The 25,945-nt window shown below is 41.5% G+C and overlaps 1 protein-coding gene across 1 annotated transcript; it reads right to left on the reverse strand.

Moving 5' to 3' along the window:
• Positions 1-9,336: 9,336 nt before the first annotated feature.
• MAB21L3 (mab-21 like 3) lies at positions 9,337-25,443 on the reverse strand. Its single transcript, XM_062571789.1, has 6 exons — positions 25,396-25,443; positions 21,851-21,991; positions 16,553-16,844; positions 13,795-13,976; positions 12,526-12,720; positions 9,337-9,570 (listed from the first exon to the last, which is right to left on the reverse strand). The coding sequence occupies exons 1-6, from the start codon at positions 25,441-25,443 to the stop codon at positions 9,337-9,339; spliced, it is 1,092 nt and encodes a 363-aa protein (XP_062427773.1).
• Between the last annotated feature and the right edge of the window lie 502 nt (positions 25,444-25,945).

Raw genomic sequence — 25,945 nt, forward strand, 5'->3', positions numbered from 1 at the left:
TGGAGAGCTCATGCAGAGTCTTTTCACCCCTGGTACCTCCTCATCACTCAGTGAGTAATCATGGGTGGCCAGAAGGTCTCTGTCTGCTTTCAAATTGCTTAGGTCAAGATTTCCTTCATTCCTCTGAGGCTTTTCTACTGGACTGTATTGTGTTAAGCTTCAGGAAGCACAATGAAAAACAGGGTTTCTCTGTGCCAGGCTCCTGCCCTAAAATACTTCATCTCCAGGGAATGAAGAGCAGACAGTGGAGAACAAGGTACAATCTGAGCAAAAGATCAAGCTAATGAATATTATTCACTAAGTGCATCTCCAGGATCAGTAACAGAGGGAGTGTCGGCATAGAGCTTACAGTTGTGTTAGGTACAGTTTTAAAATATTTATACATGAATTTTAATCTCTACTTTTTGTAGAGATTGTTTTGTTTACTTTATGTGGGATAAGATTCAGTCTAGCCACCATTATTGAATGGGAGTATCTTTATAGATTTCCAGTGATGATGAGAGGACATGTGTGTGTGTGTGTGCATGTACACGTGCACACCTCCTCCAAACCTGGAGCTCCCATGATCTGAAGCACTTCTCCATACAGATTTTTCCCTCTAATTGGCTTTAACTCTCCACTGCCTAAGGGTAAAAGGCAGGAAAAAATCCTTTTCTGTGGGATTTGGGATATCTGCTGCCCAGTGCAATGTCCATGGAGAGGCCTGCAGAGATCTCAGTCCTTTTCTGACATTGGCAATAACTTAACTGCATTTCTCCATGATAACTGCATGTTAAATGGGCCCAGACAGAGGCTGAGGCTTCTCTGACCCATAATCGCATTTTCTCTCTGCTGTAGAGATAACAGGAATTCATCTACATTTGGCTTTTCTCAACCTGCCAACATTTCTCTTATTGCTACTTTTAATATTAGCCAAAAGAGGAAGACTCTGCTCAAAAGATCTCACAGACGATCTCCTTTCTGTTATGTTCATGCTGCAGTGATCCTGCTGACTCTTTGAGGGTGCCTCCTGTCTCCAAACTGCTGGAGGACTCATAGGATTCTAAGTTCTAAATATACAGGACTGGAAAGGAGATAACGGATAGCAGCTCAGCCCCAGGATCTGGACCTCCAGTGCAGAGACAATGAGAATTAAGTACCTACTGCCAAAGGCATCTCTCTTCTGAAGTATTCCACGTCAGGGGGCACAAAGTTTTGGCTTCTACCATCAGTTACACTCCCTTTGTTTTTCCTTCCCTTCACATCCTGAATTCAGGCAGTCATCTGAAAAGTAGAGTGTGCCAACCCTGTGAGGAGCTGGTGGTCGCAGAAAATACCATGTATGCTAAAGTGGGTGCTAAAATCATGCCAAAAACTGAGAAAGCAGCCAACAAAGCATATACTCCATAGTTTGATCCTTCACAATTATCTTCCAGCTCCTTCCCCACTCCAGCAGTGGGAACTTTACACTGTCATACAAAATTAAACTTTCACTTTATTCTCCAATCTAATCTCTCTCTCCACAACATGATCCTGGGGTTTAATCTGATTATGATCCTCCACATCACACTATAACAAATGGTCCCAGCTGCCAAGCTAAGCAGTTTAATGAGACACTGTGTTGATTATAAAATGAAACACAGAGCAGATATTTCAAACAAAGGAATTGTTTGCTCAGTGCCATCCCCAGAACATGGTACATAGGTTGCAAGGAAACCCTTGCATAACCTAATAGCATGTCTCTTAGAGCCCACTGGACTTGCAAGAAGAAAACCCCCACCCTTCTGCAAGAGCTTTGATAGAGAACACAATGCTTGCTGGTCAGGAGGGATCTGAACACAAAATACAGGAAATGCAGTTTGTCTTCGTTCAGCTGTTATTAGATCTAATCTAAACGTAATAGCCCAAGATGTATCTCAGGACAAATCAATACCATTGTTTGTTAATCCAAATGCAATACGACACTTTTATTTTTTTTTCTTCCTGCCTAGATAAGAACAACCCTCCCCCCTCAGAATTGTAGCCATAATGTAATTCCCTCTCAGCAGCTAATGGCATTCATAAATTACGCTCAAGACCCATCGTTCATTTAATCCTTTTTGCTACTATTAGCTCTGGTCACTGATCTGCTGCCTCTCTAGTCTGCGGTATTTTAATGACACAGCTAGAAAACAGCCAAACTCTTCAGCTTAGTTCTAAATAGCCAAATTTGTGTTATAAGGAGGGATGGTGTCCACCATCGACTTGAAGGGTAGAACTAACAGAGAAATGTAGTTCAGAAATGGCTATTAACTGAGGAATGTGAAAAGGAACACAAATAAATCACTGATTCTGTCTTGAGCTCAGATCTTAAGGAGGTAATGAATCTGTTGGCTCACATCTGTGGGAATATGGTTCACTTCAGAGATAACTGGAACACAGAAAGCCTTTCAATCAACCTAACCTCATTTGCTAAAGGAAATCATTGACTATAGTTGATCCACCTTTGAAGCTGCAGTTACTTTTTTTAATGGAACTTGAACTTTTGGTGTTCTTTGCTCTTTAGCACAGGGGATATGCTGCACGGATTAATACTACGTACATGAAATGCCATTACAGGAGATACTGATAAGATCTCATCTGGGTCACTACATACAATCCTGGTTATTCATGCTCAGATGAATTACAACTGGGAAAGGTGCAGAGCAGGGATGAAACAGAGATTTTAACACAGAAAGAGACCTTTTGCCATATCTGATCATGCTCAACTAAAGCCAAGGGAGCTTATGATTACCATTGTGATGATTGTACAGACAGCAAACCTCATACAGGGAGAACAGCAACGTGAGTCCATACCAGACTCTGTACCAGAGGACCCAGGGGAAAAGGATCCACAATGCCTTTACTCTTGATTCACTTGGGGAAAAGACCAGCAAGGGCAGGGACAGGACTTGATGACTGATGAGATCCCTCCCAGTCCTATGTTCTTACCTTCTCAAATGGAGACCACAGGAATTCACAGATTGATGTTAATTTTTTTAGAAGTTCTTGTTAGGGATTTTTTTATTTTCCCTGTGCTGTGTTTATTTTTCAGTTCATCACTAGCTTGGAACTGGACTTTCATAAAGCCTCTTCAACACTAATTGAATTAATAAAATTCCTTCCCTGGGAAGTGCGATCTAGCCCTCTTCAGTTACAGTATATGTAATTGTGCAACTCAGCCAGGCCCATTAGTGTCAATGACAAGATCAGCACTGGATGGGAACATGACCTGCCTTTTGTTGCTGAGATGTGGTGCAGCAGCAGATGGCTCTAAGGCTGCAGTTGCAGTAGAAGAGGTTTGGCTGTTGGGTACCATTTGTTACCCAGTAAATATTTTCCGTTTCCTCCAAGGCAACAGCAAAAAAATATGATAGGCTAGATGCATGGATCAGGTTCTAAATCACCCTGCATATAAAGCAGTGCTCTGCCAGGCTGAAGGGGGCTTGATGCAAACTTCTCTGAGGTATGCAAACTTGAGGCAAGTTTCTCCCAGGAATCAGCAGCTGCTTGATTCCAAAAATGGCTTTTCTAAGAAAGGAAACAAAAAGATATTTAGCTTTTTAATTCAGAAGACTTTACGTTGCTCAAATCACAGTTGTGCAGCTGGTAATTACCACCACCCAGGGGAGCCTGAGAAGATGCCATTCTTTATTCTAATTACTACAAAGCCTTTCAATCTGATTAATTCTTTCCTTGATGTATTTCCTTGTAATTTCTATTTGTGAGGTTGTTATGGGTAAATTAGAGAATATTTTCTATGGAGAATGCAATTTTCATTCTCTCAACAGCCCTGGTCTCTGTTAGGATCTATGCATTCCTCATCACCTATCCAGGAGATACTTTGCAAGCCAGGTCAGATGTCCTCCTGAGTAAACTTTATCCTTTCATTTTGACCAAAGATGCTGCCTGGAGCAGAACTGACAAATATTTCTATCACAAGAGCTTTTTTGAATTTATTTGTGAAACAAGAGCTTGGGTCAGAACAGCCTAAAATGTATTTGCTACCTGGAGCTGTATAATTTTCTTTGAGACTACATATCTTCCTCAAACCAGAGAAGTGAGACCCCAAAGAGGCCAAGGGCACCACACATGGTCCTGTTGTGATGTGTGTGCAACTCCGCCCCACATAGCAAAGGTTAGCCTACAGGAAAAGCGGGATCTATCACCATATTGTGAGCATTAGGTAGTGTTGTGTCACAGTCTCATGCGGCATTGTAAGGATGTCAGATGAGAGTCCTTAAAAAAAGTGGTTTTCCTTAAAAACAGTGATGCTAGCAAAGGAAGAGGAGAAAAGGATCTGGTCTGGGGCAGAATTAGCCTGTTACCATATCTGTCTAACACTGTCTGCATCCCAGTTTGCCCAGAGGGGCAAGATTGTTCCTACTGGGAATGTAGTCTAACAGGTACTCGAACTTTATTACTTGGCTCCAAACCTTACTAGAGTTGGAGCATGAGGGAGAGAGAGAGATGAAATCTTCAAGTCTACAATGGGCTTGCCTAAAGGAGAGGAAACATGCAGTGAGAACTGACCGTTCCTACAGAAGTGGAAGAAACCTTGTTAAGAAAAAGTCTCACTCAGCGGGTAGGAGCGGGGCAAAAGGTAGACAGAGATGCACGTGTGGAGGTCATGGCCACTTTGCCTTCTCAGCAGACATGCAGCCCCAGAACACCTCAGAGAAAAAGATAAAACATACTCTAAAAGGGCAAGGCAGAGGCTATTCCTGAATGTTCCCTCCTTCCCCAAACCTCATCAGCTCTTGGCTTGCCTGTGCTCTCTCCAAAACAAGGCTGTTGGTAATTACTTCCAGCCCATCTTCTGCTGTAGCAACCAATAAATCCATCAGCTGGCTCTTGGAGTGGTTCGCAGAATTTAAAGACTTTCTACCTGAGTCCTGCTATTTATTAGAAAACTCTCCGTTGGTATCTTGCCTTCTCTCCTTTTTGGCAATAGAATTTACCATTAAATTAATCGTGTTCATTTGTCCCTCATTCAGTTCAGTGAAAATGAACAAGACACTGATTTCAAGAGCAGGTAAGGTACTGGATCTGTGCACCTGTGCCTGAGAGAGACAGACAGACAGACAGACAGGCACACACACACATGGAGAGAGATTGCCCTCTAGTGACTTAAACACAAAGTGTAGAAATACTAGAACATCACGAGTTTTGTAAGGTTTTGCATCCTAACAGAGTGACAAAGTTCAGACTTAAGTTTCTAATACATGGAGTAACCGTGTTTGTGGTGAGGGCACTGAGAGTGCCCCATAACTGCAAGGAAGCCCATAGCAACCACCACGAGCAATCCAGAAAACACATCAAGTTCCAGTTAAGGCTCTGGTACACTGTAGGACTGTGAGAATCACACACAGACACCTGTATTGACCAGCCAGCAGCTAACAACACTCTGAGGGCAACTTGAAAAACACCCTCAGTGTGCACTCAGCCCCAGAGCCTTCATCCTGTACAAGGGCAGTAAGGGCCAGGAGCTTAGTCTGGAGCCTGCCAAATTCTCTCATTGCTGCTGTTTCACATTGGCTGAACAGAGGATTTCTGCAAAAACTCACTGCACCCCATGTATAGTCAGAGATGCATTTTAATTGCTTCCTCTTTTGCATATATGAATACTATGAAAATAGCTATTGCTCTTGAGTGCTGTTTCTCAGCTATACCCAAGACAGCTCCCTTTTGGCCATTGTTTGCTCCTTCTTGTTGTGAAAGTGTGACAATAATTCAATTTAGGAAAGGAAGCAAGATAAGATTTGAGAGGTAAGCCACAAGTCACAGCCAAACATAGAGAAACAATGAAAGTCCAGAAGTCCCCTTCTTTCTTTGATCATGCCTTCAAGAGACTTAGCAAATGGTCATAAAAGCAATTTAAAGAAAAGAGAAATAAACAATCACATTCCTTCTGTATACTCTGAATAAATATATATCTTTTGATTAAATTTAATATACTTTAGGAAAGGTTATATTTGTCAAGACATTCACTTTTTAAAAGAAAAACTAAAAATCTGAAAGGCAGAGTTTATTCTGTGGCCAAAACACAATATTACATCCTTTTTGGAGGAAAATCTTGGGGTAAGGGTATGCTTTTGTAATCAGGCTGGATGTATAACAGTAAAAATCCTGTTTGTAGAAAGATCATCATGCAAAGAAAAGCAACAGGTACATTTGGGAGGCAAAATCATTTTTGAGAGACCTCCTGCACAATTCTTCCCCCCCCCCCCCAAAAAAAAGGACAACACACCCAGCCTGACACGCACTAGATTATATAGGATAGTGCATAGTATACTCCCCACCAAGTTTTCAGATTTATTTTATTCAAACGCCTCAACAAATAAATTAGGTCTTCATTCAAAGCCTTTTCTCTCACCCTTACTAATGAGCTGTCTGTGTCTGGAGAAAAAGCCAGGGATAGGTCTGTACCTCTGTGTTCAGTAGCAATGTATATAACATATAACATATAGCGTATGTATATACATGTGCTGGAGCAGCATATGTTAGTTGATGCACTCCCCTACGTGTTAATAAGGAAAGAAAGAACAAATCAACTAACCTTACTCAAAGCAAGTGCCCATCATTACAGGCTCACTCACTGGCACTACTGATTCTTCCCAGCCACTTGAGACACCACCCTAGAAAAGAGCAGAACCTCCCACCTCCCACCTGAGGACTCTGATACCTAGCTGCATTCAAGCTGAAATACCACAGCTGAAACACTTCTGCCTCTAGGTACGGAGGGAGGTAAACTTGTCAAAAGCCACAACTAAATCCTGAATGGATCAGGCAGCAAAACTTTAAAATATCAAACTTGGGATAAAAGGTCCTGAACATTTTTCACTATCCTTTCAAACTGCTTTTACCCTCATCCAGCTTTGGAAGCTATGCTCTATACCAGTCTGTTTTTCCTGTCTTCCAGTTCATTGTCCAAGGTGAGAGAGGTCTCAGTTTGGAGAGATCCAGTTCCAACTCCCTGCAGATGAGCTGTTCCAGCTCTTGTGTGAAAACTGCACTGAAATTGCACAGACATGGCCACTCTGTACAGGGATTTGCTGTCCCTTGTTATTGTCTTCCCACTTACGTGCCCACCTTGTTTTACATGGAGTTGCCACCAACCTTCCGCACTAGCCTCCTGTCCTTCCAAATTTGTGCTGGTACAGGCTCTCCTGCTACAGTGATGTGATCACTATAGTACGTGACATCCTCTTTTCCTATGAATTGTGAGAAGCAAGAGGCTCATCTTAAATATATAAAGTTAACTGCTTTTTGGAGAGTAAGGGTGGGCAGGAATGGGAATACCACATGAGATCCTCAAACCCGCATGTTGTACCAAGGTGCAAACTCCATTTGGAGTACGGACTTTTGTGCCTCCTCTGTTTTTCTTCTCAGTCATCTTGAAGATAGGTGAGGATACAATTCCCAGCTTTTAAGACACTCTCTGCATCCTTAATCTGTTTGGACTTGTCTCATAGACTCTGGAGCCTTATTGTAGAAAAGATGCAGTGGCTCAACCACAGTAGTCTGGTAAGAGCTTGTCAAAGGCAGTTCAGCCAGATTCTCCTGCATCAGGCTAATGAATACTACAGCTAATCAGAGCAATGGAAAGCAAGACGCAGCACAGACCCTGCAGACCCCAGAGCTCTTAGTAGAACCCTGGGCTCTGCCCTGCCTGTCCTAAATTGCCATCTAGCACTGTGAGCTGTGGAAAAGGGAGAACAGATCAGTGGGATTAGCTTGTACTAGGCTGGAATATCTTTTTTTTTTTTTTTTTTTTTTTTTTTTAAACAACAACTGTCTCAGGGAGAGTTTGGAATCATACCCCCAGGCCTTCTGGAAGGTGTTCTTAGAGGTGGGATGGATTTTCTACACCCTTTCCTGAATCCTTCACTCTGACTTGTAACCTGCTGTGACTGTGGGACCAAACAATAAGGCTCCCAAATGCAAGGGGAATGGACCAATGACACAGACAGTCTTCAAAAGCACTGGCCAGGCCCCAAAGATTCGGAGTCTGGACTCTGAGAAACAACACAACACCTGTCACAGCGGACTGGAGTATGAGACGGGGTAACTCCCACAAGTGCTGCTCCTGCTTACAGAACTAAGCCAGAAAGTGAACACTGTGTTAAAGACATGTGGTTAGACCACAGTTTGACACAAGAGGGAGATGCTCTGCCACAGATGGTCATCTTGCAGGTCATCAACTGCAGCAGCTCCCTGGAGTACTGGCTACAAATCCCATGCCTGCCATTTTCTCTAGCAATGGGTATTACTTTCCCAGATGGATGCAAGAAAAAAAAAACTCTCTTTGATTTCATTTCACTGATTTAATAACATTAAGAATAACAGTCTTTGTACCCTTTCTAGAAGTCTGTTCTTTTCAAACACTAAAACTTGTTTTCTTCTTAAACATAATATACAAAGCACTGCAGGGGGATGGGGGGGGGGGTTGACACTAAGAGCTTTTGCAAAATATTCCCCCCTTCCACACACCACACAAAAATACATGGGAAAGACCTGCTTTTCTCCAGCCTGCTGGACAGAGCCAGAGATGCAAGTGAAATCTGCCTTGGCAAAGCCCCTGGTTGTATGGCACCAAAAGAAATGGCAAAGGCAAACATGAAGAAAAAAAAGCTTTGAAGAAACTGGGGGGAGGGGGGGGAGATGCGAAGGACAGAAAAGTAAGAAGGAGACAAAAAAAAAAAAAAAAAAAAAAAAAAAGAAAGAAAAGGAAAAACACCGCTCCTTCTTCCCTTTGAGATATTCAGCACTTTGTAGCATGGCTATTTCGCACTGGGGCTGGATCCCATTCAGTTGTAGATGGAAGAATCACGGATTATCTCTGAAAGAGCCTTCCAGCTTCAGTGCACCTCAGAAACATTCCTCTGCCCATCTGCACAGCTGGCCTAATGAGGCAGACAGGGAATTAAACTCACTGTCCTTGTGAGAGAGGAGGAAGTGGCAACAATATACGTGCTAGGTTACACAACAGGTAGGCAGCAGAGGGAGGGAGATGCCTTTACACTATCTTTCTGCTTAGGAGCCACAGGACTAGTGATAGAGAATGTCAGTTGTCTCACTGATGCAGAGTGTTAGTTTGCACTGGCTGTAGCTTCCAGGCAGACTGTCACTGTTGAAAGTGAATTGGATCGTCTGGGCATCAAGCAATTTCTCCCATCAGTTTTCACCACCCACTGCTGCCAGCTTGACTCTTCTTTCACGCCGCATGTGCCAAACATCTTACAAAGTCAGCTGCAATGTCTACTGGAAGAACAACCACAGGTTGGGAGAGGAGATGGGGGATAGGTGCAAGGTTGCAGTGAAGAGACTTTCTCTGCCTTAGTCTAGGCAGAGCATGGGGTTCTCTAAGAAGACTGCCAGCTTGCTGGCCAGCAGGTCCAGGTCACTGGTGTTGGTGTATTTGAGCAGGTTGGTGTTCTTGACAAAGTAATGCTTGAGGAAGTGCTGGCTTACACACTTGTGCAGCTTCCGTACCAGTCTCAGAAAGGCTTCGTGAAAGCAGCGCCAATCCTTGGTGTGTGGGTATTTTTCGCACGTCCAGAATAGCACTGTCTGTAAGAAGCAGATGGGAGAGAAGAGGTGTTAGAGGTTCAGTCAAGGGCTCACACAGCTTGCTAAGGCAGCTCTGATGCTCATAGATGGCTGACAGCCTTGGAAATCAGAGATTCACAGTGCAAGCTTCCTGCGTTAACTAACGTTTCTGAGGCAGAAGGATCACAAATAGCAGCCTAAGGCAAAGCCTCCCACCCTCCCATGGCTGTCCCCTCACTACTTTTGTATTGCAACCTTGCTAATGCAGAGAGAAAGTCTCCTCCAGGGATCAAGCTGGGATCAAGGGAAACTCTGTGACATTCTGCTTGCACTCCCCAGAGGACCTTATCTCCTTATCTCCATTAAGCCAAAGGATACTGGTCTTGCTAAGCTAATCTTAGCCTGTTCACCAGTCTCCAGCAGGGGCCTCTGTACAACTGCCAGGTATTTTAGGCTACAGAAAATGGCTGATTATACAGGTAAAAGCCAATATGTGCAAGGAGGGAAAGAAGAATAATCAGACTAACATAATTATTTGTTAGCTTCAGAGGTACTTACGCTGAAGATGGGCGCAGAACTGTCCCAAGCAGACTGGGATCCCAAGCAACTTCTGCAGTATAAACAGGCATGTTTTCTGCTCAAACGTAGTCTGTGTTTTTATACTTACAGCATATGCTATATTCTCTTCCTCCCCAAGTTTATTTCACAGAATTTTATACATGAGACAATCCATAATTATAATAATGAAATGCATATGATCATTGCTCTTATAGTATTATTCTTACACTGCCCATGTTACATTTCTACAAACATTCCTATGACTGAGAAGAATCTTCTGGAAGTACTTAACATATTGTACCAAAACTGCCACACTAACTGTGTTGGTCAATCTGAAAATCAGTTTTAAAAGGATAAATGAACTCATTTTGGGTGGAAGAATTCCATTAAGATACTTGGCTTCCTCTCAATCCCAATTTTATTTTGGAAAATCAGTATCCCAAAGAGACTGACAGATTTTGTGAGAAGTGACCAAACTAAAAAGTCTTTAACCCCTCTGCTTTTTCTAGAACTAGAATTTCATCAAAATAACGCACAGACTTCTGGATTGTCTGTTTTTTCCTCCAGTTGGTCTTGCAAAACTTGTGGTGCTGAGGAATTTTTTTCTCGGACAGCTCTTCAAATGTGAACAAGTTTTTGTTCTAGTTTTTGTTTGCAGCTGTAATAATGACAAAGACTTTTTTAATGTTGCCATGTAGCACAAGACACAATGAGGAATTCAGGCTAGAATTCAGTGAGAGCCACTCCTTGGAGTTTTGAAACCAGTTACCTCTTCTCAGCACTAAAACTATCTCAGCAAGCTGCATGGCTGACAGTTACAATGAACGTTTTGGAGGTGAAGAAAATAATGCTTTTACAGTCAGATCACGGACAGATGATCTATCCCCAGCATTTACTTAACTGCCATAGTATATAAGAGACATTGAGCTGTTTTTCAAAATGCATCTAGGTCTTTTGGAGTTCCTTATCATGAACTTCATTCCTATGGAGGCAAGCACACTGAGTGTGCTTACTCTGTCCTCTGAGGCTTTCCAGCCACGAGGGGAAGGCTTTTCTTCTGTCATAGAAGGTCTTCTTCAGGTGAAGTCTTCTTTCATCATCATTGTTGTATACTTTGGACAGGGAAAATTTAACAATGTGAGGAAAACTAACACTCAGCCCTTTCTCAGTTGCTGATTTACCCACCGACTGTATCTTCTCATACTTTCTTTTCATAAGTGATGTTGAAGCATTCCTTCCATCTGGCCAATCAGTTGTCTCTTGCCTTATAAGCCTGAAGTCTAGTTGCAGGATGAACTGAAGAGCTTTTTGTTGAAGGGCTTGATAAGCAGTGCATGCAACAGGTTCTCTGCATCTCTTCTGCTTGAGCCAGATAAGGAGATCCTTACTAGTGGTTTAGAAGGTTTACCACTTACTCCTACCTATGATAGTTTTTCATCAGCTTGTTTTCATAGGCATTGAAAAGCTTAGCATTCTGTTAACCTATAATCAGCCTAGCCTACTCCTTCTTTTTTTCTTTTTTGACTCTACCTTGACTTAGATTGGTCCCATGACTACAATAGTATTTGATGGTCTCAAGCTTTAAGTAGCTTCTTGGTACTGCATCTGGTTTTAGACATCAAAAGATCAGTACTGGAAAAGCCCGGTGGCTTGAGGTTTGAATGAAGGGGAAGAGGAGCCTCTCCCTGATAGCTCCAGGAGGCTGAAGGCCCAGAAAACAGGTTAGATTTATTGACAGATAAATAGTGCTGGTTTTGGTCCATCAGTTTTTGTAGCTGTAATATGTGGGGACATAGCCATAGCACAACCTTCTATCTGTTCATCACAAATGTTGCTTGTAAAGTGAAGCCATCTTGAACCCTGAAGTATATGTGAGAAGGATGCTACTATCCCATAACCACCTCCTCTGCTTCTCACCTCAGGTAAAACAACACCTGAAATGTCAGTTTGCAGCTCACTTATGAAACCATGTTCACCTAAGAGAATTTTGCTTGATGCATACCCAAAAAGACAAATACACAAGTTTCCCGCAGAAAGATCCATCTATTGATGGTTGTGTATGGCTGGGAGAGTTTAGAAGTAGAATGGAATCATACAGTTAAAGATGGTATTGCAATGCCTCTGTGAAGCTGATTCGGAGTAGGAGCCTCAATTCTGACATCGCTTACATCACTGCCACCGTAATGTTCTTACAGGTTTTAGTTTCTTGTTGAAGTAAGGAATATACCTTTACTAAACTTCTTACCTCTGTAAAGCAATGAAGTGGTACTGTAGTTTTAGCGGTTACCTTAGAAGTTACATAGGAGAGGCTGCAGTGTATGCTGCAGTGTTTTATGCCATGATATTTTGACATTGCTGCATGCAAGTCCCTGCAATAGATTCTCAGTCTTTCTCTCCCAATATTGTGGTGATACCCACCTGAAGGTGATAGGCTGTGATGACAGGCTTATTTCCAGCACACCAGACATCCTCCTTCATCTGCCTCATGACCCGGAAGCACTTCATGCGACAACCACCATCTTCATCGAGACCTTCCATGAGTATATGCTCAGCACGGAAGAAACACAGTTGCCAGTGGTAATTGGAGCGAGCCAAAAGGTCAAAACCAAGTGACTATGGACAAAAGGAGAGGCGTGACACTGGATGAGAGGCAAACTTCTCTGACAAATGCAAAGGAATGTTACAAAGGGGCTGTGTGATATCTTTCAAAGTAGAGCACTGTATTCTAAGCAGCTTTAGCTGAGGCAGCAAATTAGAGCTATATTCCCATCCTAATTCCTAATTAAATGAACATTCAATTTATCTTGTTTCCTCATGTTCTGACATCCCAGAAGATTCAGCCCTAGAGCCACTAGGTGCAGCACAAGCAGTGCTACTAAAGCAGAGGCACAACTCTGTGGGCACTTTGCCATGGAGCAGCAGGTCAGACATAAAAGGATAGCGGGACTGGAAGGCAGAAATGGACCTGCTGGGAACATGGCAAATGGGGCTAAGCTGGAGTGCCAGAATCCAGCCAGAAGGTTTCTAGAGATTAGGTTGGAGGAGAAACTGCAAGATATTGAGTGGCCCATTTGCAGAACATCTACGTGAGGCAAACCAGAACAGCAAGAATGATTCAGGTCAGCACTGAGCTACATTGTGTGGAAAAGACTCATGCAATAGACAGTTAATTCAGTGTTTCTTCCACAGAATTCACCACCATTAGAGAAAAGAAAAGCCCAATGAAATGCATCTCAATACTTCGAAATATTTCTTCTCTAGAAGAGCATGTTCAGACATGTTCTGGGGCAGGAAGGAGCAGTGTTTTTTTTAAAAAAGAAAAAAGAACAGTCTGGGAACAAATGCCTGATGTTGGGTTGATTCAGAATCTCTGAATCAAAGAAGATTGGAAGCTTGTGGGTAGCACAAAAAGCTTTTCAGCTCACTTTGGCTGCAATTCTTACATTTTCTTAACTGATGTGCCACTGTCCCTGCCCTGACATTTCTGAGGTATTACTTGCACTATATGTAAGTTATTATACAACTTATCATTGAAAATACTGGAAAGGCAATCTGGTTCTACTGGTCTGCTGGTGACTGCTTGCCATCACCCTGTAGTCCTTCCTCTGGGAACCACAGTCAGACACCTGCAAGGTAAGTTCCTGCACAGAGACAGTAGTTAACAAGTAAACAGTTTACACTGTTTACCTTGATGCACTGTACTTTCTCCTGGGAAGGCCAACGCTTAAGGCAACGAGGCCACTGGGCATTCTTGGGCCAGCAAGTTGGAATCTCCACAGCAGGGACCAGCTCTACCTTGACCTGGGATTCTGATGTCTCCACAGCTACCTGGACCATTGAGCTGAAGCTCTCCAGCACTGTTACTTTATCTGTGAAGGAATGACAACAGAAGATAATAAAGGGGGAGAGGTCTTTTTCCACAAGCCAAGCAAGGGGCTGTCTAGTCCCCATTTACCAAGAGGACCTTGCAGTTCCATCAATCTGTCTTAGCACTCTCATGAGCAGAAAGGAATAAAACTTATCATGTCAATCTACCCCAAGAAATGAGAACAGAAAGATGAACAACAACTAAGTTCTTAATTTTAACTTCAGTCATCAAGTTTTTTGTTTTCCTTTGTGGGTCCTTGTAACTCACAGGACCAGCCTCTTAAAAAGGCAGATAGACAACTGCTGCAACAAACATATTTCTAACAGTTCAGTACAGAAAGCTCTAAAGGAGATCACCTATGATTAGAGGTGGGTTCACTTCATATCTAAAGATCCCTTATTCCTAAAGAAAATCTGTGATCAGACCAAATGACTTAACCTCACTGGTCATTCAAGATGTTTTGTGGGGTGTGTATAGGTTTGTTTCTGGAGATGCACTTGCACAGAAGTCAGTGCCAGAATTTATAGCCACACCTGTCTGACATTCTTTGTTTGCAGAACAATCATGCAAAATGGATTAACTGACTGGGACTGCTTGGTGTCAAAAAAAAAAAGAGTTAGTTCCATGGTGACTTGGAGAAGAGAGATTTTCTCAGTGAAAGAAGAATGGCTCAGCACCAGGAACAACATGGTTTGAGGAGGACAGCAGAAAGGAATGAAAGCTGTATCTAATGGATTTGACTAGGCGTTTCCTGTTGGCCATGTTGCGTTAATGGAAGAAGTTTTTCTCTAGCTTTCCCTGTCACTCTGGCAGGATTACTGTCCCTTCATCTCTGCCACCTGAGCTACTTATGTGCTCATGCTCTAACCCACAGAAATAAAAGATGGAGCAGATTAGCAGGAACAGTTTAAATAGTAGGTGTGTTAACCTATGTCATTTTCATTGACATAGGCTGAGGAGAAATTCCACAAGGAGTCCACACAACAGGCTTCAAGGGACAGTGACAAACATTTAGGATGACCAACTCTTCTCCCTTCACTGAAGTAAATGTCTGCTTACTCCCAATGGCAGATTTAGCATCTCCTCCAGAAAATATGACTTTATGTGGGTACTAGAGTGAATTACCTTGGGAACAGTGGAGTCCATCCCTACAAGAACTTTATAATCCTCAGTAGGGATCCTGAAAACTAAAAACCAGTAGAGCCAGCACTGTGTCAGTATGAAAATACATTTACAGCATTTCCCAAAGCATCATGATTTTTCCACCAAAGGTAAAGTGAGGCACTGCAAAAATTCTGGCTTTGCTGGTACTCCAAGAAGAAGTCAGAGAAAGAGTGAAATCAGGAAAAACTTTATGTAGCCTCAGATGTGATGTTGGATAAAGGAAGTTCACTCTTCAAAAAAAAAAACAAAAACCAAAAACCAAAAAACAAATAAAACATTAATTACTCCTCATGACTTCATCTCAGTTTGTCTTCTCTAAGTCTATCCCTTCCCAGCTGGCCTTACGGAAGAAGCCTCAGAACCATCAGCCCAGACATCACTTCCTGGGTCCCCTGGAAGTGCCTGTTCCACCTCAACAGCTTGATTAACTGCTGTGAGATAAAATGGCAGGTTTTCACTTCAGCATAATGACTTCCCCATAAGTAAAGCTTCAGATGCAAGCCCATTCCATCTGATCTTTTCTGTGAGTCTCAGTGGTGAAATGTCATTCACATCATACTTTCCTCTCCTGTAATAATGAATATTTCTTAGAAGAATGGAATGATCTAGCTGAGCTTGACTCTAACACATCTTTCCTCCTGTGACTCAAATTCAAGGTGTGATCAGAAAAAGAGAAATTGCTCCTATTTCTCTGGAATGTAGGAAGGCTCATATCATGCTGCTGATGGGTAAAGTCATCCTGGAAACATCCTATCAGAAGAGACACTACAATATGGACTTGACCATACCATAGTATGTTAATGTGAAAAGATGGGCATAGGTTATCTACCATGGACCAAACCTTATTAGTTGAACTCTGTAACATGCCTCTCGTATGCTAAGAACTGACAACGAGGTTCGCTGTTCAGGAAGTATCGTTCTGCAGATGTCACAGCTATGAAGCAATGCTACATGAACCACTAATTGCATTGTGTCTACGATCAGCACTTCCAGTATAAATAGCTGCAGGAAATAAATGGACACATTGGAATTTCTTGCAGACAGATCAGCACCACTATTGAAAGTAAACTTCCATGATATTTGCTGAACAATATTATAGCAACCTGGGCAGTGAGGGGAAAACAGTGCATGTCTGACAGCCTTTGCTTGAAATAGAATACTTTTTACCTATTTCCTAACACCCTATGCTGGAAAGCTATGGACAGCACAGACTTCCCTCATCTGCCCTATATCTCCAAGCACTTTTCACTCTTCCTTGCCACTTATGTACCTTCTTCCATGTGTCAAAATTTCTTATACTATCTTTCTATCAGTTTTAGACATGTTGTGGCTGCTATTTGTGTGTGTGGTGGTTTCTGCTCTATCAGTTGCACAAGACAGAGTTCCCCTTATAACTATCCCCACTAAACTCACTGGACAAGTTACAGGAGATAATCGACTTCTCCACCAGCTCCCGGAAGATGATAAGGACTTTGGCTGGAACCAGATCACCTTCGATGTTCACATCCGTCTCATGCCACTGTGGAAGGCTTTTTGAGAACTGCTCCACCTCTAGCCATTGGTGCAATTCCTCAGGGTCCCGCACGGAGGAGAGGAGTTTGGCTCCATGCACGGTGTAATAACGCCAGTGCCGTACCTGGCATTCCCTGTACCCAGTCAGGCCACGCAGAGGGACTGTGATGAGAAATTGGCTGGGTGCTAAGACCTAGGAGAGTTCAGAGAGATTTAGAGAGGAGGCAAGCACAGATCCATGAGCCCAAAGCAAGGAGGGGAGGGCTAAAGAAGCAACAGGTTAACTGTGGAGGGCTTTGGAGAGAAGGGGAAATCCGAGATATCGTAGGAACAATTGAGGCAGGCAGGACCTATTCCATGCTTGTCTGAAGGTTACTTTGGAAGTACACAGAATAAGAAAAAATCATCCTAGAAGGAGTGTGATGTTACAGCTATGGTGCATATGAGGCAAGTGCAGATTTAGCTGATTTACCACCACAGCTGCCATGGTTTCCTCTCTTTCCTTGTTATTTCTAGTGTGCAACTACATGATATGTAATAACTAGCAGATTCCAAGAAGCAGAATTTCATCTGGGTACGTGTTTCAAGATCCAGCAATGGGAGACAAAATTATTGTTATTACCAGTTATTACCTCAGAATTGTTACTAGAAATAAGCCTTGGGTTTATTAGTAGTAACAACTCTAGAAAAAGGTGCATATTTCTGTTCTCCCTCAAAGTTCCTTAAAGACATTTGTAAAGTAAGACTTTGGCCCATTAATAAAATAAGTATTTCACTCTGCATCACTGGAAATATTGTCCTCCCTTAAGAGACAGAGACATGAGGTAAGTGATATTCCCAAGCCTACATAGGCAGGCAGTAGCACAGTCAAATATAGGCCAGGTCTTGGGCAGCTGTACTGTATGAAACTGTTTCTTCTGTTGAGTGAAAGCCACAAACACTGTAAAGATGGAAACAGTAACCTACGGATAACAAAACTACAAGTAGGCTTGCCTGCAAGTTAATATTGGCCTCATTTTGAGAATAACCATCCTCCAATAAAAACAGGTGACACACACATATCTTGAAGCCTCGTATGGGTTTAGAACATCACTAGACATCTCTGAATGTATTAGAAGTATTCAGCGATCTTGGCTCCAGGTGCTCAGACAGGGTGCTTAAACTCATTCAGACTTTTACCAAGTTGATTCAGAAGCTTTTCAATTTCACTTCCCAACAAGCCTAACTTACATTAGCATTAATAAGGTGAAACTGCTACATAAACAGGATGTGAAGTGACAGCTGTTGCTGTAAGGTAGTTACCTCAAGGTAAATTAAAAACTCTTGTCATTCTCTGGTAATAATCTAATACATTCTTGTAGCCTTCCTGGTAACTCTGATCTTTTAGAACATTACTATAGAGGTTTCAGGGCCCTGAGGGCACTAACAGACCTTTATGGCACAGAGAAAAGGTCAGTTCTTTTCTATACCAAGACTTTGACTTATTTGACTTATTTTTGACTTATATTCACTTACACAAGCTGTCCCATTCAAAACCAGATGGGCACTAGAAGCCTGGGTGCTCCACAAATTAAGAAATGCCAGCTCAGCTGAACACCCAAGGACAAAGACCCTAGGGCATAACATGAATTTGGATGCTACACAGATAAGCATAAATCCTACTTGACCAGGCTGAAACATTGCTTTGAGAGGCTGTGTTTGTACCAAACACAGCCACATGCAAGCAAAGGCCAAATCACATCCCTATCAAGAGGTAGTGAACAACAACTAGTTGTTGTAGAAAAATGGTATGTAATGGTTGCTCAACAGATTTTAAAAGCAAGATCTGCAGCTGCTATATGAGCACCTTCAAATACTGAAAAGCCTGCCTCCTTGGTGAAAAATTCTCTTGCAAGCTATTTCAACACCCTGCAAATTTCACACTTTAAAATTGTCCTACACCAGAACACACTTTTTATCCTCTTGACTTTTGGGTAAGCCTTTTCAGTGTTGTATGATCACATCTACAGTAAAACCTAGATTTAAGACAACAGTAGAGCTTTCCTGTAAGCTCTGAACAGTCCCAGAGAAAGCTGATCCCAGGGCAATGAGTAGTTCAAAAAAACCAGGAGATTTAAAAATAATTAGAAAAATTTGGTGGCGCTTTGGTATTTACATCCTGATTTCCATTTAGCCAATGATACTCATTCAGATCACTTCAAAATATAAACAAAAAACTTTTCTCCATTGCCATAACAGATAGAAAAACCTCCAAAACCTCCCATGTTATTTTTTAAAACAAAGCTCAGTTTTTATCAGGATCACAAGGCTTTTCCACCTGGTGCTTACCAGGAAACACCAGAAATCACAAGTTTGGTGATGGAGCTGTAAAGCTGGTCTGCCATGGAGCAGGTGCTCTCCTGATCTAAACAAATGCTCATCCCACACTTGTGCTCTGTCACAGAACAGTGTTATGCACCATATGTAGACCACAAGACCCAGCAAGTCACAGGCTATTGAACAAAGCTAGTGGTAACAAAAAGAGCCTCACATTCTGGGATATACAGCCTATGGCCAATTCTGTTGCATTAAAAATCTGCCTACAGTTAAGTTGGGCAAATTGAATGCAGTCTGGTTCTTGTGAGCTTGTCCAGGCTATCCCAGAAAGGTGGAAACATTAGGTTAGAAACAAAGTATGTATGCTCTGAGCAAATAAGGAAGTCTCTTGCTAAGAGGATGAATGGTTATAGGAGGCTTGGTTGAGTGGGTGAAGTTGTCTGGAGAAGACGGTGGATGAGGAAGGAGCAGGCACACTGACCAGCATGAACCAGGTGGCACGAAGGATTTGTACCTGAATGGATGGGTGGAACGGGCGCTTCCCCCGAAGCATAGCTGACCACTTGGCCAGTAAAGCTGGCTGATCCTGAGAGAAGCAAAAGGCAAAAAAAGAGATACACAGAACAGAGAGAAAGCATATGCCGGGTGATTCATTCACAAAGTAAAGTTGCAGATTTCCATTGAGCCTGTTGGTAAAAGGAAAATCCCACCTGCAAAGATTACAGTTTAAATGCTTTGCAGAGCTGTGCTAGCAACTACTGTGGATGGTTAACCTGCTCATTATGCCTTATTGAAGCCTTTACAGCCTCTGCCTCAGCCCTGCATGCACCACTGCTGCAAAAAGGGTCGTAGTCTGTCTGCAGCTGGTTGAAGCACAGCTTCCAGGGTGATGCCACTTGGCCTGGGTTCTTTTAAGCCATTTCAGGTTTTTTAAAGCCATCTCAGATTTTGGCATCTTTCCATTCCCTGTTCAGTGAAAACCATGAGAGATCTCCTATGTGTGCAATCAAATACCCACAAGGTATGGGCAATGGTTTTGGTTAGTGCTGGAGGGCTGGACTAGTTTAATCTGTCAGCATTTATAAATTAAAAACAGTACTAGTCTCATTTAATTTCTCCCCACATGTACCATAAGGACAGAAGCTAGTTATAGAACCACTGTAAGAAAACATGCAAATACTGATATTTCTGAGGGTATTATAGAGACAGCACAAGTGCAAGCTTCCTTTCTTTGAGACTATACTACAGAGGTCACATTTTTTTTGTAGCTCTCAGGAACTACACAGCAGTGCTAGGCATAAAGGACAGAAATAAGACTTCTCTAGTTCTTGAACAGGAGTGCACACCATTTTTCTTTGTCAGGTTCCCTTATAACCCTTGGATTAAATGATTTCTTATCAAAGCTGGAATTGTTTTCCATCAAAAAAACAAACAAACAAACAAAAAAAAAAAACCAAAAAAACCCCCACATCTATATAGAAAGAAGTTGGATGAGTTTCACACTAAGAGCAGAGGTGTTTGAATAAATTAATGCATAATAAATACTTTTGAAGTATTAAACACTTAAAAGTTGTAAATATGTTTACTAAAGATTTTGACTTTTTGTCCCAGAGTTGCAGAAAAACATTGAATGTTTAAAGAATTTTCTTCTAATTCACCATCCAGCCCTGTATATTTAAAAGGAGGTTTGCAGCTTCAGAACAAATCTAGACACCCCCGCCCCAAACCTGTTAAATAAAATCCTCTTAACCAAAAGCTGAAAGCACTGTAAATTTGCCAGGAAAAAGATGTTGCAAAATTAAACACAGAATAGTCGATATACCGGCTTTCCCTTAACACAGTTCTCCTCTAGCTTGAGTCACTTCAATGACAATCTTAAAGATTCTGGTTTTTGGAAGCAGAGTAGGCCAAGCCAAAACCTTTTCTTATTAACCTATCCTTTGCTAGCCTGTACCTTCTGTACCTTCAGTGTGCCAAAAGACAAAGCCCTTCTATTGTGTCTGTCACAGATTTATAGCATTAGGTTTATTATTATTATTATTAAATTATAGCATTAGTTAAAAGAGATCCCCAAAATGTATTTTCTTGAAAAGTGGCAGATTCATTATCCGTATTTAAGCAGAGGTTGCTCAGATCAAGATACAGTAATGCCAAATTACTACTCAGAATAGATTGCCTTGTTTTTGTTCTATTTATTTATTTTTTTTCCAGGACAGCAATGTTGCATCGACCCTAGTCTTGTTAACCCTCCTAAGCCAAGCAGGATCAATCCAGTTTGAGCAGCAGATACAGGCCATGGTACTAATGACTGTGCGTGGATCAGGATGCGGATGATCCTACGTCACTGTGGTCAGTCCTACTGGCAAGGCTCATGCCATGGCATTCATGGTACTCCAGAAAAGATGTAAATCTGAATGTATTTGGCCTCAAAGCAATGGCCACATTACAGATTGGATGATCATATTCTCAACATCCTTCCAGCAGGTTGATATACACAGAATGCTCCCCTTTCAGTCCTAGATAGTTGCAGAAATTGCCCTATGCTTTTGCATGTTTGCTGTTTTGCTCCCTAACTGGCTGTATTTCAGTAAAGGATTGAAATAGCTAGAGTATGTAAACAACTTCAGATGAAAAAGATCTTTTAAATCTGTGCTATGATTTGTTCTGCCTGATTTACCTAGCCCTCTCTGATGCTCCTCGAGATGTAAGATGTCCCTGGGTAAGCCCATATGACCCAGTCACCTACTAGACCTTCCACGTTAAAGTATCAATTTATTATCTGTGGTGCCTTGGATGATAGATGTACCTGTTCATTACAGACAATTACATAATGAAAAAACACTCTTGCCTGCAAGCTGAGTGTACTAAAGCTCTTGTTCATACCTTAATATTCTCATTATGAATGCCAGAGTTGGAGATAGCCTGGAATCGTATGGCCTTACAGCTGATTTCTGTGGTCAGTTGCTGGATGATTTTCTGCACCTCCTCCACTGCCTTGGAAACCAGATAATGCCGTGGCTCGACCTGTCAGTTCCAAGCAAGACACTTCACATTACAGATAACTGCAGTCTTTATCTCCAGTTGGAAACCCTCTGTGTCACTCAACTTAGAGCATACTGAAACATTTGTGCCTAGCCTGCACTGGGAATAAAAATGTATTGTTCTCTATGTGTCCCAACCAACTTACCATGAGACAAAGATGTTCTGAGTGGACACTGAGGGGCCTATACTCAAAACTGTAACATATTAATTTATATGCCCATACTGATATCATTGGATGGAAGGGAAGGAGTTCATTACATGAATATATTTGGTAGCTGCCAGCAACACACTCAATTCTTGAGCCGTTTTGGCTGGACTGTCCTGCTATTTCCCTGCATATACTAGCCACTCACACACCCAGGACATGTTACTTTCCAAGAGCTGACAGGACTTCAAGGATTGCAGATATTCTGTGCATTAGTCAGATCACAGGTATACGTGGCAGCATCTAGATGCCTGCGTACTATGTCAAAAGTATCCATCCTCTCTATCGTCATATCTGAAAGCACAGGTGAGAGCCCATTCCTCAGTGGTAAGAAGCTAGTCCTTAATTATTTATTAAAAAATGTTTAAATGGAAAATCGTAGTGAAGGTTTGAGATGAAGGATGGTCAGCTCAGAAACACAAATATGAACCTGAGCCTTCAATACTAGTGAAAGAGAATGGAATGTAAGGGAATAGTTGAAATCCAAACAAGAAGGTCAATAGAAGGAACTTGGTGGAACCGTGTTAGTAAAGGACATTTACATATTAACCAGAAGATCCTTACACATTTACCAAAATGAGGACAAGATTCTGCTACTGTTAGTTAAGTTCATTAATATGTTTCTCGTTATTTATTCAGCAAGAACTACCCATACAGGTTGATGTACGAAGATGGTTTGCTGCCCTTTTTTGCATCTTGGTGCTTTATCTCATTTATTTGCAATTCTTGCTTTGATTTCTGCTTGGTTTTCGTTTTTCCTTGTCATACCTCATTGTTTGAGGGCACAATAAGAAAAAAATAATGCAGAAGCAGATAGGAGGTTTGGGAGGACTAGATCGGAGAAAATGAAAACCCACTCGAACCTAAAACTAAAACCCAAACTGGGCTATTTATGAAACAAGAGCGTTAGCTCATTAGCAGCTTTGTTAAAATCAGTGATCAAACCATTGCTAAACACAGTTGCTACAGTCTTTTGTTACTATCAAAAACAGTAGAACTCCTGTGTCCTTTTTACTTAACCCTATCTTCAGCATCTAAGAACATTTTTCTCCTTAGAAAATACTACACTTTATTAAAATCCCTTTTGGACATCTACATCAACTGACGAACTGTCAGAAAAAACACTCAAATGCATGGAGACTTATTCTCCTGTCCTGGGAGATGACAAATAGCTGCACTTTTTCACAGCAACGCACCATACTACAACCATTTAAAAGACTAGTGCTTGCATAAGATCGATTAACCAAAGAAGAGTGATTGACTGACACTGGGCTTGAAAATGAGCAGAGTAGGAATAAGATTTTCTCCCCAGCCAATAAAGGTAACAATATTTTTAACAAGCCTGAATAGTACTTGCAAATGGTAAACACATCAGAACAGCATCATATTGCCTTCCCTGGGGTCATCTATTCTTGACATCCTGATTCTTTGCTATGTTAACTATATGTAGTTTCTGGAGAAACTATGTTTATAGAATACTGTTTAATTTCCCTATGAATTATCTTTCCTTATTAAAGTTCAGCCTTGTTCTTTGAGACCAGTTTTAGCTAGCTTACAAATGAATGAATGCAGCTTCTTGAGGGACAAGGCATTTACCTAAGATTTCTTTAGCATCATTATGGAAATGGGAGAAGAGACAGAACAAGCCACTTTTGCCGCATTCCCATCATCAGATCTTGACTTTGGAAGTCATGCCAAAATGAAAGTTATATCAACAGAATAACAGTGTTGATTAACATTTTATTATGGAGGAAGAAAAGAAGAGGAGGATTGAGTAGGGATGCTAAAGAACATTTGGATTTGTTCTTATTTAGCCATTCACCTCCACTCAATATGCACTTGAGTTTTCCACTGCTGAATGAGTAGTTTAAGGCAGAAATCTTTGGTATCAGAGACATTCGTTGTACCTGGTGGTTGACCCAATTTTGAAAAACAGGCAAAATTTCACAGGCAGAGATGGGCTGCCTGAAGGCTGGGCAGTCTCACTTGTGCAAGAGACTCAGGAGCAGGCAGAAACTAGGAATCCATCAGAGTTGGAGGGCTACTGGAAAAGATACTCTGAGGGTGGAGTACTTTTGGTAGAAGCTAAAATATTGGCACCAATGAGCCTCACTTAACTATACTCTGTCTCTGTTCCTTGTCCCTTACTTATGGCAGCCATCTGAGCATCCTCCTCTGCGTGGCTTCTCTCTGAGCTCTCCTTTATAGCCCTGCTTTATAAATCTTCAGAGAAGTGTTTGTTATTATAGCTGGCTGACCAGGTTCTGATGTCATAATTTTCTGCATGAAGATACTACATGGCTGAAAATTAAATTTTTACAGAAATATACCTACTTGTAACCACAACATTTTCGTATACAACCCAAAACTTTGCCTCCAGTGCCTTCATGGTACTGGAATATTTTATCCTTTTCAAACTGCCTTTCAGTTTTTAATTTTGATATGTTTCTTTACTTCACTATCTTGCATTTTGTAGGGGAAAACAGACTACCAAACACAAACTAGCTAAACATTGTGATGACATACCAGCTTTAACAAAATAAAATATTACAAATAATTCAGAAGAACTTTTGTTAAAATGTACAGTTTCATGGATGGTTTTTATTGTGTTTTATTTAATTTCATAGTAGAAAACACATTAGCTGATATACTTCATAAAATAAAACACAGGGTTCCCACTTGCCTCCACTAATGAGACTTCAGCTATTTTGCTGCTGGTATGTAGAGAAATATTCTTAATTGAGATGACAGACTAGTGGGTGAATTCTAACTGTATCTACCTCAGTCTAGTTTCTATGCACATCTTAGATGTGATCCCTGCTGTTGTGGTTTTGGTCTTGTTTTTAATCAAGCCAAGACTAGTGTACAGAGAAGGAGCAAGGGTCTTTCCTTAGATTAAGGGTTTGCAATTATAGTTAGTTTCACATATGGAATTCCAAGGTCTGAAGCAAAAACTCAAGATGTAAAAAAAAATAGGACAACCGCCTTAAAAAATCAGATTATCGCCTGAGATCCCTGACAACATTCTGCGATAGAAACCTAGAAATCTCACTAGAAATACAGTTCTCATGAAATTTCACTCAGTCTCACCTCATAAAGGAAGACAGCAGGCAAGCAACTTGACACCCTTCAGAATCAACATGTAGCGTGGGAGATAAAATCTGGACAGATAAAGTCTTACCTTGCTTCGGATGTAAATTTCTACATCTTCATCTGTGAATGGTTTCATGGCAAAATTGTCTTCTCTGTTCTTTAAAGTGTGAATTCACTCCCCACTCATTCGCCTGGCTCTGGAAGTAGAGGGACACTCAGAGCTTGCTGCTCAGAGCCTTCTTGCCCTGTGAAGCTCAGGTCACTTAATTCCTCTGTGAATGAAGAAGAGGAGAGAGAAGCAAGGAAGTATGCTTGTTTTCTTCTGATTTGTGTTACAGTGGTGACTTCCAGCTGCTTAGGAAAATTAGGTCCAAATATTATTTGTTAAGCTCAATCATTATTATATTTATTATCACTACTTTTAAATGGTGGGACTTGCAGGAACTCACAGAAATATCCCAGCTACTGCTCTGTCTCTGGTCAGATCTAGAAGCACGATTCAGAGTCACGATGCTTGTGCACAGCATTATTATTTGGCGTGCCACAAGTACTTCCCTGCTCTCTAGCCTTTCATTGAACCATTTGTTAAACATTCAGCTATCCTTTGTTGACTTCAATCCACCTACTTTCCTTCTGAA

This window comes from Rhea pennata, chromosome 1 (genome assembly GCF_028389875.1).
Source record: "Rhea pennata isolate bPtePen1 chromosome 1, bPtePen1.pri, whole genome shotgun sequence".
In the NCBI taxonomy this organism is placed as follows: Eukaryota; Metazoa; Chordata; class Aves; order Rheiformes; family Rheidae; genus Rhea; species Rhea pennata.